At 39.0% G+C, this 27,425-nt stretch overlaps 2 protein-coding genes across 3 annotated transcripts in view; one reads left to right on the top strand and one right to left on the bottom strand.

The window, feature by feature from the left end:
* The first annotated feature begins 4,601 nt into the window (after positions 1 to 4,601).
* On the top strand, positions 4,602 to 13,963 carry LOC136782487 (uncharacterized). Its single transcript, XM_066741941.1, has 5 exons — positions 4,602 to 5,229; positions 10,949 to 11,239; positions 11,339 to 11,678; positions 12,067 to 12,204; positions 12,292 to 13,963. Exons 2-5 carry the CDS (start codon positions 10,984 to 10,986, stop codon positions 12,428 to 12,430), a joined length of 873 nt encoding a protein of 290 aa, XP_066598038.1. The 5' UTR covers positions 4,602 to 5,229; positions 10,949 to 10,983; the 3' UTR covers positions 12,431 to 13,963.
* A 323-nt stretch (positions 13,964 to 14,286) lies between these two features.
* Positions 14,287 to 27,425, bottom strand: part of ec (echinus) — a 47,461-nt gene continuing 34,322 nt past the window's right edge. For both annotated transcript variants that reach the window (XM_066742038.1, XM_066742040.1), the window contains 7 exons: positions 24,736 to 24,870; positions 23,564 to 23,728; positions 21,567 to 21,701; positions 20,626 to 20,895; positions 19,738 to 20,535; positions 19,296 to 19,596; positions 14,287 to 19,100 (listed from right to left, as the gene is read on the bottom strand). In XM_066742038.1, the coding sequence (XP_066598135.1) occupies positions 15,268 to 19,100; positions 19,296 to 19,596; positions 19,738 to 20,535; positions 20,626 to 20,895; positions 21,567 to 21,701; positions 23,564 to 23,728; positions 24,736 to 24,870 (5,637 nt within the window). In that variant the 3' untranslated portion in view covers positions 14,287 to 15,267. The remainder of the gene's footprint in view (positions 19,101 to 19,295; positions 19,597 to 19,737; positions 20,536 to 20,625; positions 20,896 to 21,566; positions 21,702 to 23,563; positions 23,729 to 24,735; positions 24,871 to 27,425) is intronic.

Raw genomic sequence — 27,425 nt, forward strand, 5'->3', positions numbered from 1 at the left:
CTTTCACAGTAATACGAAACATTTTGTAACATTCGAAAAAGTACTCTTCCAATGCGACTCCCACGAATTTGTAATTGATTTCAAAACCATCGTATTAACGCTAGTGTATCCTTGATTTTGTAACAACGAATATTTTTTTTTTCTCTCTCTAATGAAACATCGTCGAAATCGGTGTGAATAGGGTAGTTCGGTGGATGCCCTTGGAAATTCGAATGTAATTTATGCTATTTTATACATCTTATTAAATCGGAATTGTAATCTTGGTCCGATATTAATTAGTCTAATAGGTTAGCGCAACGATTCTCGCTCATTGTATTTAATGCCTGTTCAATTGGATCGACTTTGAAATTTGTTATTCGATCTTAGAAATTATTAGCATAGCGGGTCGCGTTAAATCGAGTCTCTCAACCCTGGCCTATAAGCTGGCCGCTGGAGCGATGCAATTTTCATCCCTTTTCTATCGTTCCTTTGACGCAAAGGGGAACTTCGTATTGTTGTGGAGCTTCCGTAAACTTCTCGCTCCTCATTTCCACTCTTAGTTTAATTATCGTCCACCTATGCTCAAAAACTTGGAGATCCTTGCCACGTTTTAGTCTGCTCTCCCTTAAGTCCACTGTATTTGCGTAACTTTGTACATTCGACACGTAGAAGCTGTAAAAATGACTGAAAGTTCATCGCTACTCGTTCGTACTGTGGAGTGTTTTTGCTTTTAAAAGAGGAATCATAATACTTAAGCGATTATTTAAGCTTGGCGCGTTCGTTTGGGTCTTGTAAATATACGAAATTTTTACAATTCGCGCGTTTGTATGTATGCGTGCGCGTGTGTGTGTGTGTGTGTGTGTGAGAGAGAGAGAGAGAGAGAGAGAGAGAGCCGATAGCGTGCCTCGTGAAAAATTGCTCGTATCAACAATTACTACACATAATTTAAAGTGTCCAAGGTTTTAGCAGAATAAGTCCGATAGGCTAATAGTTACTTTCAGTCAATAATATTTTTTTTCGTGCACCACCCACATGCCGCGTAACTTGTATGTTTTTTTTAACTGTGTTCCAAGTTTCTTTCTTATTAACGTAAATTTCATACGTTTCCATAGTCATCGCGTCACAAACTTTTACACGTGGCATTAAATAAGTTTTCAGTAAGCTTTATCGCGACCGTGTCTTTTTATACCCCCTTCTTAAACACGAACAAATATTAGCCCTTTAATATCTTTTTCCAGTGGATCCTTAAAGTGCATTTAATTATTTTCTTATACGATTTCCACTCGAGTCGCTTTTGAAATGCGAAAAAGTCGTAGTCGGTGTATATCTGGAGAGTTCTTTTTTTGTCATATACGTAATAACTGCTCCTTGGAAAAATTAAAGGTCGCTCGAACATCCATCACTGGACTTGATTAGAAATCGATATTAATGATGATCCCTGTTAAGCAGGAAAAGTTGCATTCATTTTTCACTCGATTATTGTTTCAGCGTTTTAATAATAAACTTGTGTATCGACCATAGAATATCTGCTCACAAACGCATTTGTTCCGGTTGCATAGAGAGCTAGTCACGCCTAGTATGTTATTCCTATTAATAGAATTGCGAAATTTTCAGTAATCTCCGAACTAACTCACATGCCAAATTTCTTCGACCACTTTGTATAAATTTAATTGCGTTATTTTCGACATATCAACCATTGTACTATTCTCAATCGTGCCTAATGCTGTAGACTCGACCCAATCCAAGCAATTTGCATTGATTTCCAGTATTCTCTCGAATGAATATTCTAAAAGCAAGGGTCCATTATTATTAGGATCTGTTTACAATGTCAAAGAAACGCGTCAAAGTTTTCCAACACTCCCGAATGTTTCTCAATGCACCTATATGTGTACAAAACCATTTATTTACATGATCCGAGTCTCTATGAACTTTTGACTTGCCAAAAGAACTTTGACACGTTTCTTTGATAGTGCAAACACGTCCTTAAGCATAAACACAGAACTTTTCGTAATGCGGTTTGACTTGTTTTATATATTCACACACGGCTCAAGTACAATTACCGTATTAAGAATCTATAGTAGTTTGACATTATCTATATTACTAATAGTAATAAGATAAATCTAAAGGTGAAGACACTGTAGTGAGGTGAAAAACATAAAGCTTTTTAGCTGATATTTAGATATTTAGTTAAGAGAGAGAGAGAGAGAGAGAGAGAGAGAGAGAGAGAGATAAATTTCTATCAATCCCAATCGTCCGTGTCTTTCTCTAGTAGAGAGAAAGATGGAGGGGAAGGAATTTTAGCGCGTGTGTCAAATTAAATACGTAAAATAAGACAATCGTGTATGCGTTGCTAAGATAGCTTGCGGCACCGATATAACTTAATATGTCATTTTTCTAGATGGAATATAATCGTGTAGAGTGTCATAGGTATGAAACGCCTTTACATCCTTCGAGATGCGCAAGAATTCTAAAACGTCAGCGATTAATCGTACGAGTCATTTAAATGAACAGATTCTATATAATTGATAAGAAAAGAGATAACCATCGAGAGAAAAATTATATTAATAGTGTACATACGAATCGTAGTTTAATTTTTTACTCGCACCGAAAGTAGAGGACATTTCTAAATTTTTCAATGGCAATTGGCTGCGTGGCGTAATTTGCTAGTTGCGTTGTAAATTCTCTATCTATATCTATGCGTGAAAGTTTTCGTAGAATTTAGCAGAGGAAGGAGAGAAAAAAAAATTGGGAGACTATGTATAGAGAGGAAACAGAGAGGAGACGGGCCGGACGGTCCCATCGGGCAAATCAAGTCTCTCGAGAAGCTTCGAAAATGAGAGAAATTTTCTTCTCTTCAGCTGAGATAACGATATATCGCTAGACAATAATTTAGAACAGAAAATTACCTAATGTTTCAATACTACATATTTTAAGTTGAATTTTTCGTATGTGTGTGTACAGGTGCCATAGAAGGACATACGGTTGTAACGTTAATACTGCATACTTTATTAATTAAAGAGTAATCATCTTTCATGATACTTCATTCATGATTTTATTGTCTGATTCTGTCGATAAGTATATTGTTCTTTTTTTCCTTTCAATTTGTACGCGATTTGTTGTAAAGTGTACTGCGAGCTATTTGCCAAACTGGCTCTAACCGTTACGCCAAGAAAGTGTTTTTTCTACATTGATATTGTATACTTTTACATGGATTTTCCTCTTGGAAAATGAGAAAAGAAGGAAACGAGAAAAAAAATACAAGGTTTGCTGGCCTGGCAAACAGCTTCGCAGGATCTTAAAATAATTTAGGATTAGTGGTATTGTACCCAACTATTATTCAATTTGCAGACCTACAATAAAGCATGTTGTGAATTTTAAATAAATTTTCTCTGTTTTTCTTTCGTTTCAGCTGCACTCCTCGATCCTCTTTCCTTGATATAACAACGATCTGTCACTCTTCCTCCCTCCCCTCCACTATCACCACAAGGATCCAAAATAGCATATATATCAAAGCATTAAAACCATGTTGAAGATTTTTACTACGAAGTTTTGGATGTTTTCATCGATCGTTCTCCTACAAACGTTATTAATTACATAATTTTACCAAATATTTAATCAATCCTGAATGTCAAACAATTTATGTTATGTGTGTCAATAAAGCTAAAAACAAAATCGCAAGTAAAAACTTCTTTAAATATTAGACTTTCTCACTGTTTAAACGAGCAAAGGTAAGATAATTGTCCTGTTGCTATAATTAGTCTTCTGATTAAGTAGCGTGCATTTAATTATATTTTCTCGTTTCTAATTGTTTTGTAAACTTTCTTGAAAAACTTTCAAAATCAAATTCGCGTATAGTTGAAAAGTTGATGCAAGTATAGTATATCTTTAGATCCGATTAAACTGCCAAAGCTTTTGAAACAAAGATTTTAATATTTGCAAGACAAAATTAGGATGAAAGTGGAAGTATGCATTGCAAAAATGTTCAATTTTCCCAACAATAACCGTTCAATCGATACTCCATTAAAACTTTGTGGAGTCAAGGGCCACAAAAAATAGCCTGACGAAGTTTCTCGACAAGAATAACAGAGATAACCAAGCAATCCCACGAAACGTTCCTTAGCAGACAAAAATCCCAATAAAATATATTGCACACACATGCCGCAAAATTACATCTATATATATACGTACATACCTGAGATTCCTAATTACAATTTCACTGCAAAAGCGCCAATTCTATAGCATGACCAAGGTAAGTGCATTTCCTTCCATACACTTTTGACCTTGACACCTTTTCAAGGACACGTGACCGGCGACCTTGAAGATTGCGTCGACGAAGAGGAGTAACAAAGGTGCACCGTGTGACGTCATAATCAGCCCTCGCACCGGTGCCTCCCCGGGGAGCGAATCCAAGAAAAGTGTCGTACCAATCGTGGAAAGGGGGAACGCGGCGATTAAAAAAGGAGAAGGGGGAGGAGGGGGGCGGAGGGAGACGAGTCGGACGCGACGGACACTCCTAAGGTGTAGGTAGAGAGCGTGTGTGCGAAGCGAAGCAAGGTGGATAAAATATAAAAGCGCACGGTCAGTCTGAAATCAACAGTCAAGCTGCGCGCGATGAACGCGGATCTTGCGAAACGAGATCATCGAACTCTTTGCGGGAACTCGCTCTCTTTGACAGAGAAGCGCTGAAGAGCGGACAGCAAAGTTTTTCGCGAAAGGAAAACCGTACGAATTTATTTCTCCAATGGCTGCGAAGCAAGGAACGAGCGAATAGAACGATCGATCAACATCCACGATCTTGCTCAACTCGAATTCGATGGTCCCTCCTCCGAGCTAATGACAGTGCAGAGCTGCCAGATCATCGAAAGCTCGACACTGCGCTGGGATTTCAATCGAGACGTTTCTAACGCGAAGAATACGTGCCAATGCCTGTGTTTATATTGGCTCGAGAATCATTGACGAGGCGGTAATTAATTTCATCGGTTTCCATTGCACGCGGTTCCGGGGAAAAGAGGGATCGGAGAGACCGCGAGTGTGCGGAGGAAATTGCAGGAGAGAATTAAAGAGTGTGGCGAGGAGTGCGGTGGGGTGGGGTGGATCGCGTAAGAAGCAAAGAGTTACAAGTGCGGACCGCGTAGCAAACAATTATGCCATAGCCCTGTTAACCAGCGTGCATCAAAATTACTCCAGATATTTCCTCGGCGACCGTTTTCCGGTCTACCATTGTGTTGTTTCCGCCCCTGACAAATTCCGGTACGTACTTTCACAAATAATTCTTTTATCAGGTATAAACAAAACGAAAATTCTTTCGTGTATCAATTTTAATTCGTTGTATGTATGCGTAAGTATACATCGATCAGCTGTCGGTATCTCCACGAATTATTTTACATTTTTCTGCGCAAGGAGTGGACCGTGCACGTATGTAATTAGCTGAGATACGAAAATTTATTACGATGTAAGGGGAAAAATGTTCGAAAGTTGAAGGATTCGAGCGATTTTATTGCATGAATTTCGTAATGGTTAGAGGTTTCCCGAAGAGTCATCTTCGAAAGAGATTTAAGCCGGCCGGTAATGTTAATGATCAATTCCTTCATTTGGATCGTTTGGCAAACGCATCTGCGAGCACACTTGAATTCCAAATCAATTATGCAAACTATGTAGCACATAAGATCCGATCCGTTCCAAATCAATAAGACCCACATTTTCTTTATACTTTTTATGCTACTTTTTCTGCACGTATGTTCGCTTATAACCTTTGATAGTCGAGTGGGCCCACAATACTGGAACCAAACTAACAAGAGCATTCGAAATACAGCAACGGTAAAAGCGAATTTATGAATTAATCGAGAGGGGGGGGGGGGGGGAGAGAGGAAGAAAGATAGCTTCGGAAGTGTACAGTAAGAATAATTAAACCTCTGTGCAGGGCTAGGCCTTATATATAATTGAAGTAAACATCGAGTTGCACCGTGCACGATATATGCCAATGTTTGATAATCCCAAGGTCTATGCTATCGGAGAGCAACTACCGGTATATGAAATGACAGATTCAATATACACATACAGATCTTATATCATCCATAACGAGTATTTATAGCAACGATGAAAGATCACCTAGTTCCACTGTCACGTGATGTAACAGAGATCAAAAGGAAGGTAGAAGATGACTTGGCTGCTGCATACGTAACATACTTTTAACACGTGCATTTATCTTTCTCCTAACAGCATTTCTTCCCGATATACCGATTCTCCGATGAGTGCTCGAACATTCAACGAGATAATTCTCCTCCCTTCCCCAATGTCGACGCTTCTAAGAATAAAGGGAAAGATAAAAAAAATGAGAATAAATCGGGGGAGTTGTTAATTAAAGTAGAAAAGGGTGGGGGATGATGGACGATTGAGCAGCTGCTGCATGCGTAACACACTTCTGACACGTGCATTTATCTTCCTCCTAACATCATTTCGCTGCACGAAAAGCCCATCCTACTCACTGGCCGCTCTGATATCGCGTATATTTCTGCTGATTTCTACTGTCAATTGCAATTTTTATGGAGGATATAAACGTCTTTCGTAAATAGGTAAAAAAGGAGTTGACAAATGTATGTAAAATACATGAACGCGAGTCGAAGAGGAGGATAGGGGAGTTAGGCGCGTGGTTAACATGTAAATACCGGAGTAAATGCGGGCTTCGGTACACGAGTGTGCGTGAATGACACACTTGCACGCACGCAGGATCGAAGGGTCATACGCAACCTGATGCAACGTCTTCGATATATGCTCGCAGGTACCAGTTTACCGCTGGCTGCTGCATTTTGTATACTGTACCGAGTACCGCTGATCATCATTAAATAATCACTAATAATCGTTGCACAACTTGTTTGGCCTTCTTACGCGCTTCCAAGTGCCCCTAAGATTAATCAAGCGAGGAGGATACGATCAAACTTGATAAAATTCAATAAATATAGTTAATATTGATTATTATTGCATAACTCGTTCACCCGTCCTTTCAATTATAGAGTCTGTGTAGTTGTATTTTAAGAGGTTGGAGGATAGACCAATGGGGATGCTGATTCCATAGGATATTGGCTGAATATTCAGGGGAGGGTGAAGGATGAGAGGGGTGGATTTTATTATATTTTTGTTCTATCGATTAAATTATATAGATATATAGAGCAATTTATTTCTTTCTTCGGACTATATACATCTTACGATATTTAACCTGCGGAAGCTAGATTGTTCAAGTTAGAGGCTTCTGTTTGCAAGCAAATGCGTAGAGCCTTAGGCGAATATGAGATGCAAGTTGCGCTAATCATAGCCTCTTTTACCAGCATCGACGCGATATTATTTAGCTCGACAGGATTATAGTTGAATTAATAGTTCCCCCTTTTTCCGGGCTGTCCCGTTCGCGTTCGGCCTTGCAACTTATCGTCTCATAGTTTTGTCGCACTCGAGGATGCAAAATCTTACGCGTCCTTCTTTGACCTCCATTTTGGTCCACGTCTTGCTATTCCCTGCACCGTGCAAAATTGGCAGAAATAAATTTTTCTATTATTTATCAGAGTTTACCGGATAACCTTGAAATTTCTTCGTTCTTCCTTAATCTGCAAATTCTCGAATTTGATTCATTTTATAGCTGATGTACGTAACTGAAGAAATGTCTGAAAGAATTGTGAGTGTCAATTCGACCATGACAATGCTTTAAAATTTGAGAACACTATTTGCATATGTAAAAATGAGAAACGCGATGAAATTGTACTAATACATTATTCGCCTGGCGTTTGGAAAGCGAGCATTGTTTCGTGCCTCGAAAGTTTCAAGTCGATAATCACTCATTTTAATCACACACCTCTTTTCCTATATTCCAAATTCGATACAAGAATATAACGAAATATTTGAGAATTTTTTAAGGATCGTCTGTCCTATTAAACTTTATTCCAGACAAAACAGAAGGAATACGTAAATTTTTCGTCAATGTCTGCTATATTTTTAGAATATATATTTATAATTTGGACGAGCTTTCTCAGAAGCGTTAGAGTTCATTCAACGCGAGTGATGCGAGGAAAGATGCTCTTGGCAGGTTTACGCCAATAAACGAATGGTATATGGATATAGCCGGGTCACGTAACGTAAGTGAGCTTGGTGGACTCGATAGACACACGTTTGATTCCCCGAAAGCCGGATTTTGCGCGTCAAGTAACCTAGCCTCACTGGAGAGACAGGTTCCCCAGGTCCCGAACCTCTACTCCCTCTGGAGAACCTGGACTGAACCAGTAATTTCGCACCTACAGCCTACATCCACCTCAGCTTTGCCTGAATTTTCCTCTTTTAATCGTCCAACGTCATACGACAAATTTTTAAATTACTTCAAAATATACATGCAACATTTTCAGCATCGAATGTCCTTCCAAACGAATCTTCAACTACCCATTTTCATTTAAAACATGTCTCGTTAGTAAAGTCAAGTGTAGTCTGCTTGTCAGGTTGATTTTGTTACGCAGGACGAATTCGTGTGTAGACTGACCTGGGAGATGGTGGGATTGCAAGGAAAGGGGGGGATCTGGTCCGACGAGACGTTCAGAATTGGACTACAGAATGGGTTACGAAGAAGGAACGAGGACCGAGGGACAAAATAAATTTAGATTTGACAAAAATTGTTTATTTCAAACAGAACAGCTGTAGCATAGAAAGATATATATATATATATCCTGAAGGTATCGATACATGCGTTATTACAAGAGGAAGAATACAAGGTTGGAGAAAGAGGAATGTATAAAAAGAAGGGCAAAGGAGGACCGACTAACGGTGCAGAATCAAAAAATGCGTTCGGAATGGAGTACGAGGTAATTGGTCAGCCAAGCGATGGCTACGCCGCTTTAATTCGGCTGGTGGCGTCCTCCTCGCTCCTTGGTAGTCCAGATATGCGGGTCGAGATTTGTATTCGAGCCGTTCGACGCGAGGACGAGTTTCTTCTTCAGGATGTTAGACAATGCGATCGTCGCTTCGCTCACGTATAACGAGAGAGAGAGAGAGAGAGAGAGAGAGAGGAGGAGGGGTGAAAAAGAAGAACCTACGTGATCATGCTAGTATGCTACTCTGTACGTGTCACCACACAGTCCGTCCATCAGGTCTTCCTCGTCCAATTCGTAATTCAATGCCAGCCTTGCAAGCTTCCTCTATTATTCTCACTATTTTTCTAACGTGCCAAAAGGAGGCCGGCAATGTTCCACAAACGTCTCTAACACCGAGTGTATGATAATATTTTTCTTTATTACTTCTTCAATAAAAACAAAAATTTCAGGAGAATTCTAAAGTTTATTTAATTTAGCAGATAAATAAAGTTTACTTATTATTATGAAATGATTGAACATTCTTAATTTTATTTTTATAAGATATTAAACATTTTCAGCACAGAATTTAATTCTCGTTCAATGAGCTGTTGAATGAAATTTGATAAAAAGTATATAGTTGTTGCAGATAAGAGGACAGATGTTATCCCATGCGTCATGCTACAGGGATTCGTGCTGTTCGTATTAGGCTGAACGAACGTTTCACGCGGAAATGTGTACATACCTACTCCGTGCACGCTTGCCATTTTTCTAGAGCAAAGTTTATCCACCGCCCTGCGGCTCTTGGGACTGTGCGTTGCTTCCCGTATTACTGTTACGTCCGCCAGCGAACGAGTTCGAATCGTTCTAGATGTCTCAACGGTGACCGTATGCCCTTAAAGGGTAAGAAAGATCGAGATCCGATACCGAAGATCGCGCGATCGATCCTCCACGAAAATTCAATCTCTTTCGCATACAATCTCAAATTCATCGTTTCACCAATTAGATTAAAAATCAAATACTTTGAGAAACTGTTGCTCCAAACTCGAATAAACTCGATACTTCATCGGGTTTTCATTTATATCTATATATACAATATTTATTTATCGTGTATCATAAACGAATGTAACTCACCATAAATCCTGCAAACTTAAAAATTGTCTATACTTCTCAGTCAACCGAGCCGATAATTCAAACTACAATTTCTTTTCAAACATGCGGACTAATCTGACGTTTATTTATGACATACTTATGAGTTTGGTGATTTTACCAAGCAGGATTAACTCGGAATTTACGACTGGCTATGCTATTGAAGGCAATTCGCATTGCTACGGAGTTACGACTCGTACCATTTTAGCGAGTCGCAATTAAGTCTTGCTATACGAATATAATAAATGTATAAAACTGGAAAGGTCTATTAAGATACATCGTGCACAAGGTATCATCACAGCTATTATTTTAAAGATCGAGCTAGTGCCTCGAAATTTGAATAAAAAGTCTCTTTCGAGAAACCGTTTCACTCGCGATCCTGTTGGAAAACGGTCCAAGTAATTTGGCAATATCTCAGTGCTCCTTGTTGAAAACAAGCACCTGCCGTTGATTTTTGCAGGCGGAAAGTAGCTGTTGAGCATCGGAGCTACATTGTCGCTACTGCCATTACGTTAACAGTCTCATTCCAATCGTCGTTACGGGGGGCTTCGAGTAGATCGTGAACGGTAATTCGTCGTGAAAATCGTTTAAGAAGACTTGCGCACTGCAAAAGACGTTTGGAGCGTGTATGCAAAAATTCGTGCGCCAAACTAGTTCCCGAAATATATCCGTTTTCTCGGAAATTAAGCGAAGCAGGCAGCAACAAAATATACTACTACCTTTCGTGTCACGTTTTAACGCTAACTGTTAGCGTAACTGTTGATGATATATATGCAGCCAATCTCTAAGAGATTTTTTCTCTCCTGGCACAATTCGAGGGTGATACATTATAGCAAACACAGCGTGCATGAAGTTTCAGCAAATTCGTCACGTAGCACAGTTTATAAGCGTTGAATACTTAACGATGTTCCGAGTAGAAATGTCCTTTGCCGGATTTTCAATTTATATACAGTCTTCCTCGTCCGCTAATTTTTTTTTTTTTTTCTGTAATTGACGAGCAGGTGAGAAGATTTTAGCTGGAAAACAAGAGAAGAAGATGCGGTGGCAGGCTGCTGGTCTCGCACTACTGGTCCTCTGCGTTTCCACGTCGATCTGCAGTGGCGAAATGGTGCAGCAGCAGCAGAGGAGCGCGCATCACAGGCAAAAGCGAGTCTTTTGGATCACGAACGACGGTAGAATAGCTTTTCCACCTGGAACTGTAATGACGATTACTCCAACGATCGCATTGCCCTTCGTCAGGTACCCACCTTACGGATTCCTCAGCAATATGACCATCAGCTTACCTTTTACCAGTGAGTATACACGCAAGTGTAATTATGATGTAATTGGATCGGCGATATTTGAGAGAAATCTTTTTTTTTTTCATGTAAATTGTTTATAAAAAAAAACAGTTGATTTTGACAAATTGGGCCTGACTGATAACGAGAATCCATATGGGGCACTTCCGCCGGTATTCGACAGGAGTTTGAAGAGCCGGGAGGCTGGATTGGTCATGGCCGACTTTATCGCGGCGTTTATAAAGCGTCGTTTGCAGAAACGAGAAGTACCGGAAGTACCGGCAAACGCGTTTCATGGAGGGGAACGAGCACTGCTTTATGGCTCCGCCGAAGATATGCTGAGTACCATGGGCCTCGATGGAAAAGCGTGTCTCCTCAGGGCGATCTGCGAAGTTCAAGGACATCCTCTAAGCAATTTTGGTCTTGTTGGCGAGATGCTGAAATTATTTTTTACGTGAGTTTTGATTTTATTGATTTTGTGTTATAGGGGAATGTAACTGAATTTGGGACATTTGAGTAATTTATGGTGTATGGAGATTCGAGTTTGGAATTATTTGCATAAGAACAAAGTTGGAGTCGTTAAACATTCTAGTTGTAAACAAATTTATTTGTCGATATTAATTAATGAAATATATAAAAATTTTGGAAAGTACAAGGTGGTCGAATTTAAGCAACTCTCTTAAAAATTCCAAAATAAACACGTACATTCTAAACTTTTGTTGATAAGCGTATTATGTACCTCCTCTATTATATTATTTTTCTTTGATTTCATATACTAAACTAACCTATATGTCTGATACATTTATATACTTTAGCAATAACTTATTTTTTTGCTATTTTAGTGCCAGTAAATCGCCATTTGCAAACCTTTTAAATGAATACGTTGAAGCTGAAAATCGAGGCAAATTAAACGGAGAATGCTGGCCTTATTTCAAAGCCTGTCCAAAGTCATTATTCCTCCCATCGTCTAATAAATACACGTTAGTACATTAATCCTTCGTTATAGATATAATTTAAATTTTAAGAATGAGTTGTACTTTCTTTTACTATAAATGTTTGGATTTTAGAAAAGATTCAGTGCATCACAATGACGACGAAGGAGAGAATTACGAGGAATGGAATCAAATTTCAAGAAAGGCGGACAGCGAAGTGCCAGTTAGGACACCAATTCAAAATAATAAATTCACGATATACCCTTCCATGTAGCACTAATAGCGAATCAAATTTAGTCTATGAATTATTTCAATCTTTAGCTATATAATAATTTATTATTGAAATTAATCTAGAATAAATTGTCTGACATGAAATAGAATATTTGAGACTTGACAGATTTGAGGACTACTGTGAATTAGAATTGTAAGATTTATTTGGAATGCGTATACCTTTTGACAGAATCTTCCAGACTAGCTGTAACGCTAGAGAAAAGACAGAGACTGGTTAGAGAACATTTGAACTCGACCAAAAAATAGTATATTATATGAAATAAACTTTTTAACCTAGGAGATTTATTTATATACTGTCCCTTTACAGGATTAAGATAATTTGTCGTATCAATTATGTTATTTATTTCTTTATTATTTAAGTAGGACAATACTATAATATGTATGTGTAAATCTTTGCGTCTACAGCAAACCTCAATAATTATAAGATATAGAGAAGCTATAATATTATATATTAATCGTGATAGCATTGTTGATGTCAATATTTTAACTATAGTGTATACATTGTTCTTATTGGGGAAATGTTGCCTGTATTTGCGTCGATTCTTAAATTCTATCTTATCTGTATATATCAAACAAAGTTTTTTTAAGAGGCTAGGTTGCTTTATGTAATTAACAAAAGTTGTTCTTAAAAAAGATATGTTACAAAAAATGGTTCAAATCCTAAGAAATATATTACAGTTATAACAGTTTGATAAAGAAATAATTAAGTAAATTCTCTCCAATCAGATTTTGTTGGTGAAAAAAAATATTTACAGTCGATACTATTAATGTTAAAGATACATTTTTTGTAAAATGTAGAATATCAAAAACATATCGAATATAAATCTCGATTACTCATTGACTAATTTTGATCAAGTTTTCGCATTTTGTTAAAGAGATGAGAAAATTCATCCAATTAATATAGGCAATGTTTTCCTAACAAAAAAAAAGCATACGATTTTGCAAACATTGAAGACCGAGGAAATGACTGCTGCGCACAACGAATTGTTCATAGTAGATTGTAGGAGATGCGAGTTTTTCATGCCATAATACAAGTAGTACTACAGTAGAATGTGCAGTCGATAAGCCGTTGTTGTATCTTATTAAGATTTATTTGATATTCAGCAATAAAAATAATTTTTACTTAACGAATAGTTTTTATCTTGATTAAACGCTAGTCGTATTTATTTTACGGTTATGCATTACATTAACTAATTGGACCCAATTAAATATAATTCTGGTAGTTTACAAATGAATGCAAGAAGTGTAAACTGTTCTGGTGGCTACAGGTATCTAATACCTATTCTTATTCAAAGAGAATTTCCGCTCTTGCACTGCAACTGTATGGCGTCTCACCACAGTTGATTCTACTTCATTTTCGACAGGTCAAAGCTATATGAAACATTTTTGTTATCTGTATATAAAGATGAATTATTACATCAAATAAATGGCTCGATTGATAGGAAACATCATATACTTTGATAGCTATGGCCGTTATGGGAAGTTAAAAATTTAAATTAAGCAAAATTCTGTTATAATTATACACCGACTAATTAAAAAAAAATGCAAAATCAATAATAAATAAAATATTCTACTGGAATTTAATTATCGCTTTTCTTACTTTACATTTTTTTGTTATATAATTTGTTTTTTCTTTAGAAATTTATTTATTTAGAATGGTTGTTTTTATTTATACGAGCATTCATCTTAATCCTTAAAGTAAATACTTTACAAAAAGTTACTATCAAAGTAAAGTATTGATCAATTCATCTCATTTAATTAGCACTTTTTTGTACAGAACAGGTTTTACTTTGATAAAAATATATATAAGGGACTATAATCAAATAAAAGACACAGGAATAAATTCAAGGGTACTTTATTCAGATTATGCTAGTAAAATAAAGCATTTTTAAAACAAAACACTCGTACACAAAGTATAAAATAAAAGATTTGTACATTTATCTAGCACATTGATAATAATGCTACGTAAAATAATAAAAACATAAGTACATCAATACAACATTGCGCCTTTAACATAATATAAACTTTACGCATTTTCTTAGAGATCATGTTTTCATTCTCGAATTAGCTTCGCGATCCACTTATTAGTTAATAACAATCTTCAAATAACTTCCGACCGATTATCTAGCTTAAGAATAAAATCTACGTAGCAGAGCTAGTATCACAAAATTCTGAAGTGTTTTTCTCCATTGAAATAAGCTGCCAGTAAACTGCATGCGCAAAAAAGTACTCTACCGCTTACAAATGTAAGTTTTATCTACCTAATAAAAAGTAATAATTTATGTATAACTTAAAAAATTATATACATAATAATACAAACAGGCAGGCACGGAAATGATATTACAATCTAGGTATACTAACATTTACATTAGAAGCATTTTGTTAGTTTTTGTAAAGAGAGTAAGCTATTCTTACAAATACTACTTATTACATTACAATTACAATGTATAGACATTTTATGTGAACTTCAATGTAGTATAAGTAAAAATAAAGATGAGAGTAAAAATATAAAAAAAAAAAAATCTGTAAAATAATACAATGTTTCTAGTAGAGTCTATTACATGGTTTATAGATTGTACTTTACGCAACTGGTCAACGAAGGCTAATAATAGATTCCTTTGTATCCTCGATTGTACAAAAATCATTCTTAAAGCTATTTATCATTAAGATAGGAAAGCACACTGTATCGGTGAATTCCTATGCGCATTGGACGCAATTTATATTGCAATTTTAAAATCTTAAAAAAATTAAAAAATATTCTCGCCTTTAATGTATCGTCCGTTTAAAAATTACATTTTAATTAGGGAATAACATTAAATCTTACGTAGTATTTTTCAGACGAAATCGGGACATGTAAAAGTCACAATCTGTGCAGTAAATTGCAGGTTCCGCCACCTGTTTTTTCCGACAAAGATGGCAAGGTGCACTTTTGATCACAGGTGCACCACTCACATTTTTTTGTATAGAGACAAGATTCGGTCCTGCCGGCGTCGTACCGCTTTTATTAGCTGGGAAAATGTGCATTTGCATCTGCTTCGTTGGTTTCGTCTGTGGTGGAAGTTGATAGGTTGGATATTTCATATTCGACTGTATCTGTCCATTTTGCAATTGATTTGGATAGGTTTGATTGGGAGCCAATATGTTTTGCGGCTCGCTTTTTTGCGGATAATTCTCTAACCTCGGCTGGAAATTGTGATTGGCTTGATTTTGTACACTCTGCGTATTCTGTGGGTTTGGTGCATTTTGCTGTTGCTGCTGATAAACAACTGGAGGATTCGGTGGAGGTTGGTACTGTGGTACAGGTTGATTGTTTTTATTTGGTTGCACTACAGGCTGATAGGGATAGCTCTGATAAGAATTGTGAACGAATTGATTAGGGTATGGACTTGGAGATTGGTTCTGAGGATGGATATATTGCTGTTGAGAATGCTGAACGGTTATAGGACTTGGGTTATGACCTAACGGTCTTTGATTCAGACCATTTTGTTGTTGCTGCTGCTGCTGTTGTTGTTGTTGCTGTTGCTGTTGCTGTTGCTGCTGAGAAGAAATCTGCTTGTTCATTTGATTATGCTGATGTTCCAATTGATAATAAGCTGGATAGCCATTCTTTTGGCAAATTGCCTTTTGTTTAGCAGCTCCATTTGGCACATACTGAGCATTATGCACGGGCATCTGCGTTGGATATGGACTCGCAGGTTTCTGTGTTTGGGACAAAGGAATACCTTGATTTCTAGGATGAGAAGTTTGGGTCTGATGATAACCATTCTGCGATTGCACGTAAACTCCATAACCATTCTGATATCTAACGGGCTGTTGAAGTTGAGGTAAGTAAGACGTAGGTGGCTTTCCATTCTGAGGAGTGGGATGTAGATCTCTTACTACATCTTGACCTTCGTTGTAGGAAGCTTTCTTATCCTGCAATCCAGACTCTGCAGAAGTTTGTCTGTCGAAGGTTGGTTTTATTGTCTCCGGAATCGTGATTGGATTCACGCTTCGCAGTTGATCCTGGAAAGGCGTTGCAGGTACGCTAACAGCTTCGCTCTTCAAGGGCAAAGTGTGTTGCTGAAACTTGGACGTAAGACCATTCTCCCGATTCTTCTCCGCTTCCTGAAGACTTCTGATCTCTCGCAATACCTGAGCAGTCTCCGGTTTATTCATGGCTGATCGTAGGACTCTCTCTAGAATGGGATTCGGTATGTAGGAGTCTTTCTCATCATCCTCGGCAGTGGCTACCAGAACAACTTGGTCGCAGAAAGAAACGCTCTTCTTCTTTCCTATTCTACGTTTGGTCCTTCGGGGTGCAATGTCCTCCTCGCTGGGCAGGATCGTTGTGTTCTGTATAGTGTTCTGCATGGCCACTTCGCTAATGTCATCTTCCGGACAATCGATCGGTAGCCCATTTTCATGTGGCAAGGTCAATGACATTGATAATATAGCAGCATTGAGACCACTGGACTGACCATTGCACGAGTTCGCAGGAATTGCAGTATTCTGCGATTCGAAATTCGAGTTGGCAATTGGCTGGCACAATCGACCTTCGGTCTTCGTGGTTATCGACTTCTCCGGCATGATTCTCAATGGACGTTCATCAGAATGGGGTACATCCATCGGGAATGGCTGCGTCACCGGGCTGGGAGACGGATTACTTGGTTTATCCTTGGGTTTGGATTCAACCAGGTCCTTCGTTGGCTGCTGTAATTTGATTTGTTCGAACCTCGCCGCCATGTCTTTCACGGACGAGGCCACTCTGGCACAATCGGTCACGTCGCGACCTTGATCGTAATGACCAGCAGTACTCAACATCAGGTCGCTGGCTCTCCTGACGATGGACGAGCACTGGCCTTGCATAACCGGTGACGATCTGACTTTTGGTATATCCTGGTGAACCAAAGCTGGACCCTGCTTCCTCTTCCTCTCAGCCTGTTTAGCCTGAAGCTCTCTCAACCAAGTTTCGCTAGCGGTATTATCCGAATCCTCCTGATGCTGATCGGATCTTTCTTCCAGAGACTCGCATGCTAAGATTTGATCACGTTTCGCTTGTAGTTGGGCCAGTAAACCATTAACCTCCTGAACTTCCACCTGCTGCCTCTGTTGAGCCTCCAGCTGTTGTCTGGACTGATTCTGATCAACGAGTTGTGGATACGTTGAGTTCTCCATAGGACAAGTCTGATCATCGACTATTGGTGGTGGTGGAGGAGGGAAATCCTCGCTAGCCTGCCTCGAGTGAGACACCGAATTCACCAGAGGATACGGTGGGGGAGGAAATTCGTCACTTGGTTGTCTAGAGTGGGACACGTTTTCACTGTCCGGATAAGGAGGCAAGGACTCTAATTGGTTCTGTTGTTGCTTCGGTGGACTCTGCTCGCTGTGCACGTCTGCTCTGGTAACAACAAAGGTCGGCTCGTAGAGGATCCCATTGGCGTACTGGACAACGTCGTCCTGTATCCTGGGTTTGTTAATATTGTTATTATTACCAATATTGTTATTATTATTATTATTATTATGCATAGGAAGATTGGTAGTTTGTTCCAAACAATAAGACGGAAGGAATGGCAAGGAGTGAGATTCCGAGGAGTAGTCGACGTAATTGGAGTTTCTTTTGGCTCCGTTGGCCGGATTGGTGCTGCTCATGTGATTCCAGTAGGCATTATTCATGTCTTGCGTAGAGTTCGGAGTGCATTGACCGTTGGACATCCGATTAGACTTGTCGGATTTTGGCTCGCCCTGCACTTCGGCCGAAAGCTTAGTCTTGCTAAGCTGAGAAGTGGTCCTCAGTGGTGGTGGTGGTGGGACTTTGGCAACGTGTAACACTTTACCAGCGCTGCCGTGGAAGCTCTTCCGCATCAGACGACTTCTCTCCAGATTGGGATTGCTGGTGCTCCCCGAACTACCGCTACAGTTGCCAGAAAATTCAAGATGGCCCTCCGATAGATAACCGCTCAACGACTGACCTACCTCGCTACCCTTTAACCCGAGACTCGAGTCATCCACGGATTGCTTGGGTAATGTGTTGGAGTTTCTTGCTGCGTTCACACCGTTCTGACCATCCTGACCTTCCCTCAAGTCTGGCATGCTTCTGTTCTTTCTCTTAATTAATCCACCCATCAACAATTTCCTTCTGATCTTATGCTGCTTCTTTCCTTGCTTCTGCTCAGTTTGATGGCCGTTGTTAGCTTGATTATTTTTAGCTGCAGCAGCAGTAATGGTATTGTCCGTTAAACCATCTTTGGATTTGTCCAATTTGCCAGCTTTGGGCGAGGGCGAAGCACGCGACGGTGCAACGGAGAAGTCTTTCGATACGTTTTTGTTCCTCTCCTCGCTTCTCGCTCGTTTCTTATCCTTTTTGTCCTCTTCGCACCGTTTCACACGTCCGAACAGGCCTGTTCTCTGCGTTGGTCGATCGTACAACATGTATTCCTCGTCCTCGATCACGTTGACAGCCGTTTGCTTGCTTCTCAAAGCTTTCTTCTTGGGTAGAGTGGCGTATATTTCGATATTCTTCGTGGCGGTTTTGTCCGGAATTGGTGCTGCAGTTTGGACCAGCAATTCTCGACTGTTCTGACGCGAATGATTTCCTTTGTCACGAGAGTTCTGTCGAGAGTGCTGGCTCGACTTGCTGTTCTCTCGCGAATGCCTCACTTCTGGTATTCCCTCTGCAATGGAAAAGAGAACAGTGTTGTTATAATCATTTTAAAAAAATTCTTGAAATTCTGGTGGGAAACTTTATTTTAAAGAGACCGTAGTACCTCGATGGTTATGTGTATATTTTTATTTATGTCAAGACATTGCCATGTGTGTGTGTGTTTCTTAATCAGCTAGTTAATTTGTGAATTTTTTTAATTACTCACCTTCCTTATCACCATTAACAACTGCCTGTTCTTGAAGCATTCTCCTGTGCAAGCTCCTCGTTCTCATAACGCACGTATTGTGCTTCATACAAGCAATTGTGATTGTCTGTGGATTATTGTAAGGAGCATCCATTGCGGCTCTGGCTTTGCTGCTGGCCGCACTACACAAGGCAACCGCGGTGCTAAGATCGCCAGCGTCTTCAGCGGCACGTGACTTATCCAAAAGGGCGTCAGTTTCCTTGCACAAACGCTCGCAATCGTCACCCAACATAGATTGATAACCTTCTGGGATCTGTGCAAGCTGGAACATCAGTCAATATTTAAGGTACTTGATTCCACGAAAAAGGTACAATTTACTGAATTAAAGAATCAATTCTTTTTTTAAAAGAACGTCATTATCGAATGATGAAGGACCGAACTGTTAAAGCAAGATCCAAATTACCTGTAAATTATGCTTCAAGCCTTGCTGAAGAGGAAGGCTATCAGTGGAAGATAGCGAATAGGAATCGTAGCCAGCGTCATAATGACCACTGCTACTGCTCGATAATTCTCCAGACTTGCTGGTTGGGCTCTTGGGAATACCGGAATTCCTCTGCATCTTATTAACTATGTACAAGTAGGGATTGTCCATGGTGGTCGAAGAACTGGAAGAGGCGCTGTTCCTGTCACCGGACCAATTACCGGAATCGCGTCGTCTGGGTACATTTAAATGGTCCGGGATGTTGATGTTGTCCTGAGGTGCAGCCCCTGCACTCAAGCTCCTCGTTAATTGCATCTGCTGCTTCTTCTGATGCTGCATGACGTTCTCCACGGCTCTCCGGCTGATGTACTTTGATTCCGTATCAGCATCGACCACATCCACGCCTCGATTGGCAAAGATATTGTTCTGGATATCGGTCAAGTTCTGATAGTCGCTGTAGGTCCGTCTCTGAGTGTATATGTGCGAGGGGCTGTCCGGATTAGGCGTGATGGCACGCCTGGCGGTATTGTTGATGGCCGGCTTTTCGGGACTCGGAGTGATCGAACGCCTAACCGCGTTCTTCGTTGGAGTCTTCAAGCCATTTCCATTCGGGAATGGCGTCACCGTCTTCGGAGCGTTCTCCGTATTCACTGGTGTTCCACCAGGTGTAGCGTACAGCAGGAGCAGAGGTTGGTACCGGCCACGTCTGCATTTCTCCACGACCTGTTCCCAACGCGGACCGATCTCTTTCACCGTGGCATCGTCGAAATAAATCCAAACCTGAAAACCATCATGTCCATGATCAAGGTCAATGAAGGTGAGTATATTTTGAATGGGGGAATTAGGGAAAGAGGTTGAAGCTCTTTTTACCTTTAGTTTCGTGTGGAAGAAGAATGTGGAGTAGTGTTTCCCGTAGTACGTTACGACTCCAACAAGGTTGTGCACTGTCGTGGCTCCCCATCTGGAGTCTACCACGCTGTGAAAGACGTCGCTCAATCTAAGGGACGTTCCAACGGTGGCGAACACGTCCATGATGTGATCCAAGGATGGTCGTTCGCTGTCCCAAACTATTCCGATAGAGACGATCTCCGGCCGGTTCATCAGCGTTCTGCAGATCTGTATTTTTGCTCCGCAAGAGCTCTGAAAAAGAAAATTTGCTATAAACGTAATGAATCTGCAAAGACAATGGTGTTCCTACGAGAGGTTCGCATAGTGAATCACATAGCACAGATATGTATCGAGCCAAGAAAATGTTCTAAAACAAAATGGCTCAATTACCAAGATGTTTTATATAGGAGCACACCATGTGGCCGTACTCATTATAAATTTTCCTTTTTTTTTCATTGGCGTAGTTGATTCACATGTCCCAAACGTATTTGTGAATGGTTCATTTTCACACACGAGTTCTCGTTCCACTTTCCGGAGAAAGTTCTCGCACGCGCGGTTATTTACAGGAAAAAAGAAATATGTTGGGGGAGGGAACTTATAAATGTCATTCAAAAGACGCCTGAATACGTCAAATTTTAATGTTCTCCAAAGTAGCAATAGGATTTTAAAATGGTCGTCATTGTTTAATAGTGAATTGAAAGAATTTAAATGGTAGCGAAGAATCTTTGAATGATTTAATATTTCGAAGGGCATTCTACAATGTGAGTAAGGTATAACAATTTTTGGCATTTATTATATAGGATCTTGACACGTAGGAGTATACATATATGTATATAATAAGTAGTAATGAACCATTCGAATAAGATTTTCATCATACAAATCACGTAAAATTTAAGTAAGAATTAAATAATATTTATACTTACAGGACAGTCCCGAATATCTCCCATTCCACCGGCTCTGCGCAAAAGCTGACCAAAGAGATCTGGACTCGTACGAGAATTAGTTGGAGTTTGGCGCGCTTGGGCAGTGAGTGCCGATGCCGAGACATAATGAACCATCTAGAAAAATGGAAAAAATTGAGGCAAATTAAAAAATTGTTAAATCGAAATACTCAATGTTTATATAGTGCAATTCATATAAGTTTCTGTGACGTCTCATCAGATACCGATCAGCTAATATTTCTATTTCATGTACTTATAGGATGATGATGAGGGGATAGAGATAAAGAATAGATTTTCTTGAGGAATTTCGCAAACGTACTTAATGAGGCGTAAAATCCAGCTTAGAATAAACGTGGGGCTTCCTTGCTAAGTCGTCTTAAAACGTTCTTAATTTAGCTATATAGAGGTAAGGGAGAAAGGGAAGAGGGGAAAGGACAATTTCCCACGTTGGCAAATGTTCCTTAGGCTAATGTTGGATTTCTTTCTTTCTCTTTATACAGTATACGTATAGCCTAGATTGAAGGTTACAAAGGGCAGAATAACATTGTTTTTTATTCTCATTATAAAAATTCTAATGAAATATTAACAAAAAATTTTTTAACTAATAAAAACGTAGTATTAACGTTATTCTAAAATATTTTAACCCCTTGCCTTACGATTTAATTTTTAATTGTGCGTGCCAAAAGCGACACCAAGGACGTCTCTGAGACGTCTTGTTTATATTTGGGCCGGTAGACTTACCACGTCTCTGAGACGTCTTGTTTATATTTGGGCCGGTAGACTTACCACGTCTCTGAGACGTTTTGTTTATGTTTGGCCCCGAAAAACTATCACGTCTCTCATACGTCATTGTAAGCTAAGGGGTTAAAAATAAATTATGTTAAGTGTGAATGTGCCAGAAGAGAGTTAAAATCTAGAATTTACCTGAAAGCGATTTTCAATGGATAGAAAAGCATACAAAACCCAAAGAAAACGTTGATCGATTTGGCGTGGAATAAATACTTCATTTTTGTGTATAGGCTATACATATACTGCACATTATACCCATGGTAGTAGAGTCCTTTCCTAGTCAGGTAAATACATCCGAACCTCTCTACCTAACGTGGGAAACTTTGAAAAATAAATGCAGCTGCTGTGCTTTGGCAGTGCACCATTCTCATCATGATTTTACAAATTTTTACAATTCTCGCTTTTATGGGCCATGACTATTTATCGAAACGAGCCAAAAGTTTTTATTCGTTCCTCCATCTTAAAAGCAAGTACTTGTACAGATTTAGAAAGGCGTGGATGAAATCTCTTGGGCGAGGCAGCCCACCTGTTCACTCTGACTTTGGAGTAGGTAAGATCGGAGAAGGGGAAATTTATTAAATGCTTCTGGTGTTTCTATTCGTAATAATTATACATCTGTTCGATGTAATTTGTAATAATCATAAAATTACTAAAATTGTTATAAAAAATGTTGGTTAAGTGATACGATCTACCATCACCTGTAAGCTGTCTACAAAAGTCAAGATTAAAGATTTGTCATGTTTCGCCCACCTGTACTCCCCATATCTATATGAATACATATATAGAATACAGTTTCGCATACACACATACACACGTACACCATTATTACACAAGCATGTAAGAGACTCTAGCCTACTTTGGTATGGACTCCTACCGAAAAAGAGTTTCTACTGTTTCATATACCATAATTGTTTATTCGTACAGCTACTACAAACGTATTAATTTCAATAAATTATTTTTCAGTATAAACATTTTTAGCAAATAAAAATGTAGATTATTGAAAAAATATATTACATATTAGTCATTATCTGCTACAGCAGATTTTGTCGTTCTTTCCCCTCGAAGAAGTTAAACAATACTTTTATGCAAAATATTTCGTTTATTCGGTGGATGAGTGCAGGAGGCTGAGTGACACTTTTTCGGTTCTGTCGTAAACGTAAGAAATCGTAAGGAACTGGCTTTGTATATACCTGTGTAAAAGGCAGAGGCTCGGATGTGGCACCACAGGCGCCGCAGACGCTTTGTTCGACCAGCGTCATAGCGAATTTCTGATGAGGCACGCAATGTCTCGCGCTGCACATGTCCTCCGCCTCCCCGCTTGCTATGTGAAGGTGAATCCGCAACAGGATATTCTCCTAAAATCATCAAATTCGCATTTAGTACCTCACCCGTGTCTTTGCCACAGTCTGTGCACACTTCTCGTAGATGTATTAAAAATATCTTCTTCATAGCTAAAGTTTTCGTTTTTCTTATGAATTAATAGCCCACCCCGTATGTATATAGCATATATGTGTATATGTATCCAGATGCTTCGTGTTAACAGCAGACGACGCTGTTTTTATCCTGTTATCGGTTGCTAACAAACGGTGGAACACAAAGTGAGTCCAACGTGACTTTCTTGCAAATGATCGAGCTGCCAAGTGCAGTGTGATTTAAATAATGTAATTTTATAGAAGAGGGTGTATTTGAACTTTACGACTGGATAATTTAAATGTCAGGGGGGAGTAGGTCATTTTAATTGTATTTATCGAGAAGATTAATTAAATTCAGATAGCTTTTATTTATTTAACAGCAGCATATCGGTATCAATCTAAATTTAAATTTTCGTGACTTACATCACTCGTCATTAAAACACATATCCAAGTACACATGACGAGAGGATCGTAATAATTATCTGGATCTTTCAACCATATTACCTATTGCTCTGATTATCAAAACTTTACACGTGAACACGTGTGCATCACAAAAGGAAGAAAAATGAGTGCGCGACCACACTGACAAGACAATGGGAATGATTGAATTTTAATTAAATTTCTGGGACCATTTAAACTTTATGAGACCAGCACATGCGTATTAATTAAGTTTATTATCCAATTTCGAGATCAATATTCATATATATAGATACTGTAATAAAACATTCTCACGTTGATGGAATTTTGGATTTTTCATATTGATCTAATATTTTATGTATGACGTAAATAGGGAAGGGAGACCGAGTGAGAGTTCGTACATAAATTCAATATTCTTTTGTTGGAAACTCGAGTAGATCGCTTTGCAAGATGAGAGATAAACGTTTCGTACATGCTAACGTTATGGATTTGTAGATTTAGACTTTAGAGGATAAAGGAGAAAGTTGACTCACGAAGCATTCTGCAGCGTCGTCCATAAAACCCAGCTGGAATCGTTGCTGGTCCAAGAAGCTTTCGGCCAAAGCCCTGCGTAGGGTATCTGGCGGAAGGGCGCTCTCTTGCGAAAACTGCAGCTGCGAAAACAGCTCCTGTAACAAAAGAGCAGACCAATTTATTTTACCAACTGCTTCCAATTCTCGTAAAACATTAAATTTTTTACAGACTAAGCTATAATCCTTAATTCAAAATGTAAAAATTAACAATCGTTATAAGCATAATTTTGCTTAAGATTGTTATTGTAATTTTAAAATAAAATAAAAATAGCGAGAGTAATTTATTTGTCTGGCAATAAACGAAGAAAGGATTTATCATTGAACTTCAATTGCTTTTTGTTTAGAAGATTTTCACATATACACACACCAAAGCCAAGTATTAACTAAATTGTAGCTCTGGTGGAGGTTGTAAATCCGTTGTTTATAATTCAACCGTGAATAGGTTTCGCTCTCCAAGAATATTCATTATTAGCAATAATTAAAAATTCCTATTATTATCCGGCATCGATCGGTCGATCCAGCAATTGGTATCTCCGCTTGTGCCACTCGTATATAAGTTTTTCTCCACTCCCGCTTTTTTTCCTCTTGAGCCATATTGCGCATGATCCGGTTTTGTGATTTTTCACGGGGGTTCCTGTTCGCGATTGGTTCTCCAATTAACCACGGAACAAATCTCTGTTAACCGAGTGCAATCACTGCACGAAATCCGGATGTCCGCCTCCGTCGCGCGTTTGATAAACAAAAGTCGCGGTGCTCCACTTTTACGAATCATAAATGTGAACAAATGCACGATTCCTCGCGTTGTTTCGTACAGAGAATAGTCGACAATTTTTCTCTGTTGATTTTATTCGTGCAAATCGTAAACATGGAGTATAAAACAAAAAACTAAAAATATATATTAATTATTTTTCCCAATTTTGCAAAAATACACGATTGAACGATAAAATTGAGAAATGTCATACATTCGTTCGCTATTAGTAGAACCGTCGCGCTCGTAAATTCCTGATTGACGCCGAAGCTCGGAACACGCGATTTCAGGATGCGATACGCCGTGAAAAGTGCGGAACCAGCCTGGATTTTCATCAGCAACGCATTCCCCTTTCCTATATCCCGCTTACGGTAACGAAAATTATGGACGCAACTCGCGCTCTTCCGCGGTGTGAGAAATGTTAAAAGTGTAACAACGGGTTGCGAGAAATGCAGGGAGTTGAAAAAAAATGCACGAAAATTGCACGACGTGGGTAATAAATGATGGCTCCGCGATCGAATCGTTTACGTTTGGCTTGTTTCTGGAAAAAGGTAAGGCTGCAGGTGTGTTGCGAAATCATGAGCCACTTTGAGGAGGAAGTGGAGGAGTCGAGTGGGACTTTATTGCACTTTCGATCACACGAGCTCCACTCTACATCTGCATTTGGATACAAGCCTACGTGGGGGAACTTTAATCGACGTTTCGCCATAATTTTCCAAGTTTGACACGAGCAAAGACAAACGTCCAAATTGTTTTTCCTGCAAAACTGTTTCACCTGAATTCACGCGTACAGGTGCCTGGGTGCTGTACTACGACCACACTACACTTAACAATAATGTAAATACACAGGTATTATTCAAAACTCCAACAATTTCTCACATGTGGAAATTGTGGGTAATGATAATCAATGGAAAAATCAAAGAGTTGTTCCAGAGAATAGAACGATGCCTGGAGGCAATTTGGATTTCTTTACAGAGCCAAGGTGAAACTGGCAAGATAGTGTGTACACCGGTTGTCTCGAGCGTCTCTAAGATTGTGCAATTTGTGCGTAAGGCAAAACCGTGCTACGGCTGTATTTGCATAATTGGGCCTTTTGGATAGCTCACGGTTCTTAACACACGTGCCTTCGCTGCTCTCTAGACCAATCTTGATCTTTTACAATCGACTCTTTATCCGTTTGCCTACTGCAAAACGTGACCTATCAATTTTACCCGAATACCTGCTTCCACTTTTCCTTTCGTGTTTCAAAAAAATGGAACACGCAGCTATTTTCATTATCAAACACGTACGTTTTCTTACATTCTTATCAGTTTACAATTTTCTTACTCCCATCTTTCTGTGTTTTCTTCGTAAACGAGCAATTTCGCAAAAAGCAGTAGTTGAGAAGGTTATGACGTCAGTCGGTTGGATTATAGTCGGAAGATTTAAATTTTGGTACGGGACAGTCGACCTTTGAGCATGAGATCACTAAAGATATAAATTATCCGTGACAAGGCTTGCGTAAAAATAAAAATCGTTTATAGTATCGAGTATCGTACGAACGCGGCGTCATGAAAGCGAAGAATCTTCATGGGGATTTCGTCGTTGGTTAATTGAGTGCATTGGCGCAGAGGCACGTCTTAATTCTGCAGAGTTTGCAATTTTTAAAAATAAATATTCTGTGTGACGATTTTGAAATTCATTTCACTGTCTGATCTATTATCACATCTTAGCTCTTCAATAATCTTATTAAAACAAAGGAACCATATTGCTAAACTTATAGAAAAAAATGTTAATAAGACGCCATTAATACTTAAAAAACTTTCCGGTTGATATTCACCACGATTTTCCCCGAACCGAGTTTAGAATCGAAATCACAAGTGGAAGATTGGGTTTTATTGATATAGAAGCGGTTATAGTGACT

Source organism: Prorops nasuta, unplaced genomic scaffold (genome assembly GCF_024137725.1).
Source record: "Prorops nasuta isolate Cenicafe-Biocafe unplaced genomic scaffold, Cenicafe_Pnas_1.2 PNAS00027, whole genome shotgun sequence".
Taxonomy (NCBI): Eukaryota; Metazoa; Arthropoda; class Insecta; order Hymenoptera; family Bethylidae; genus Prorops; species Prorops nasuta.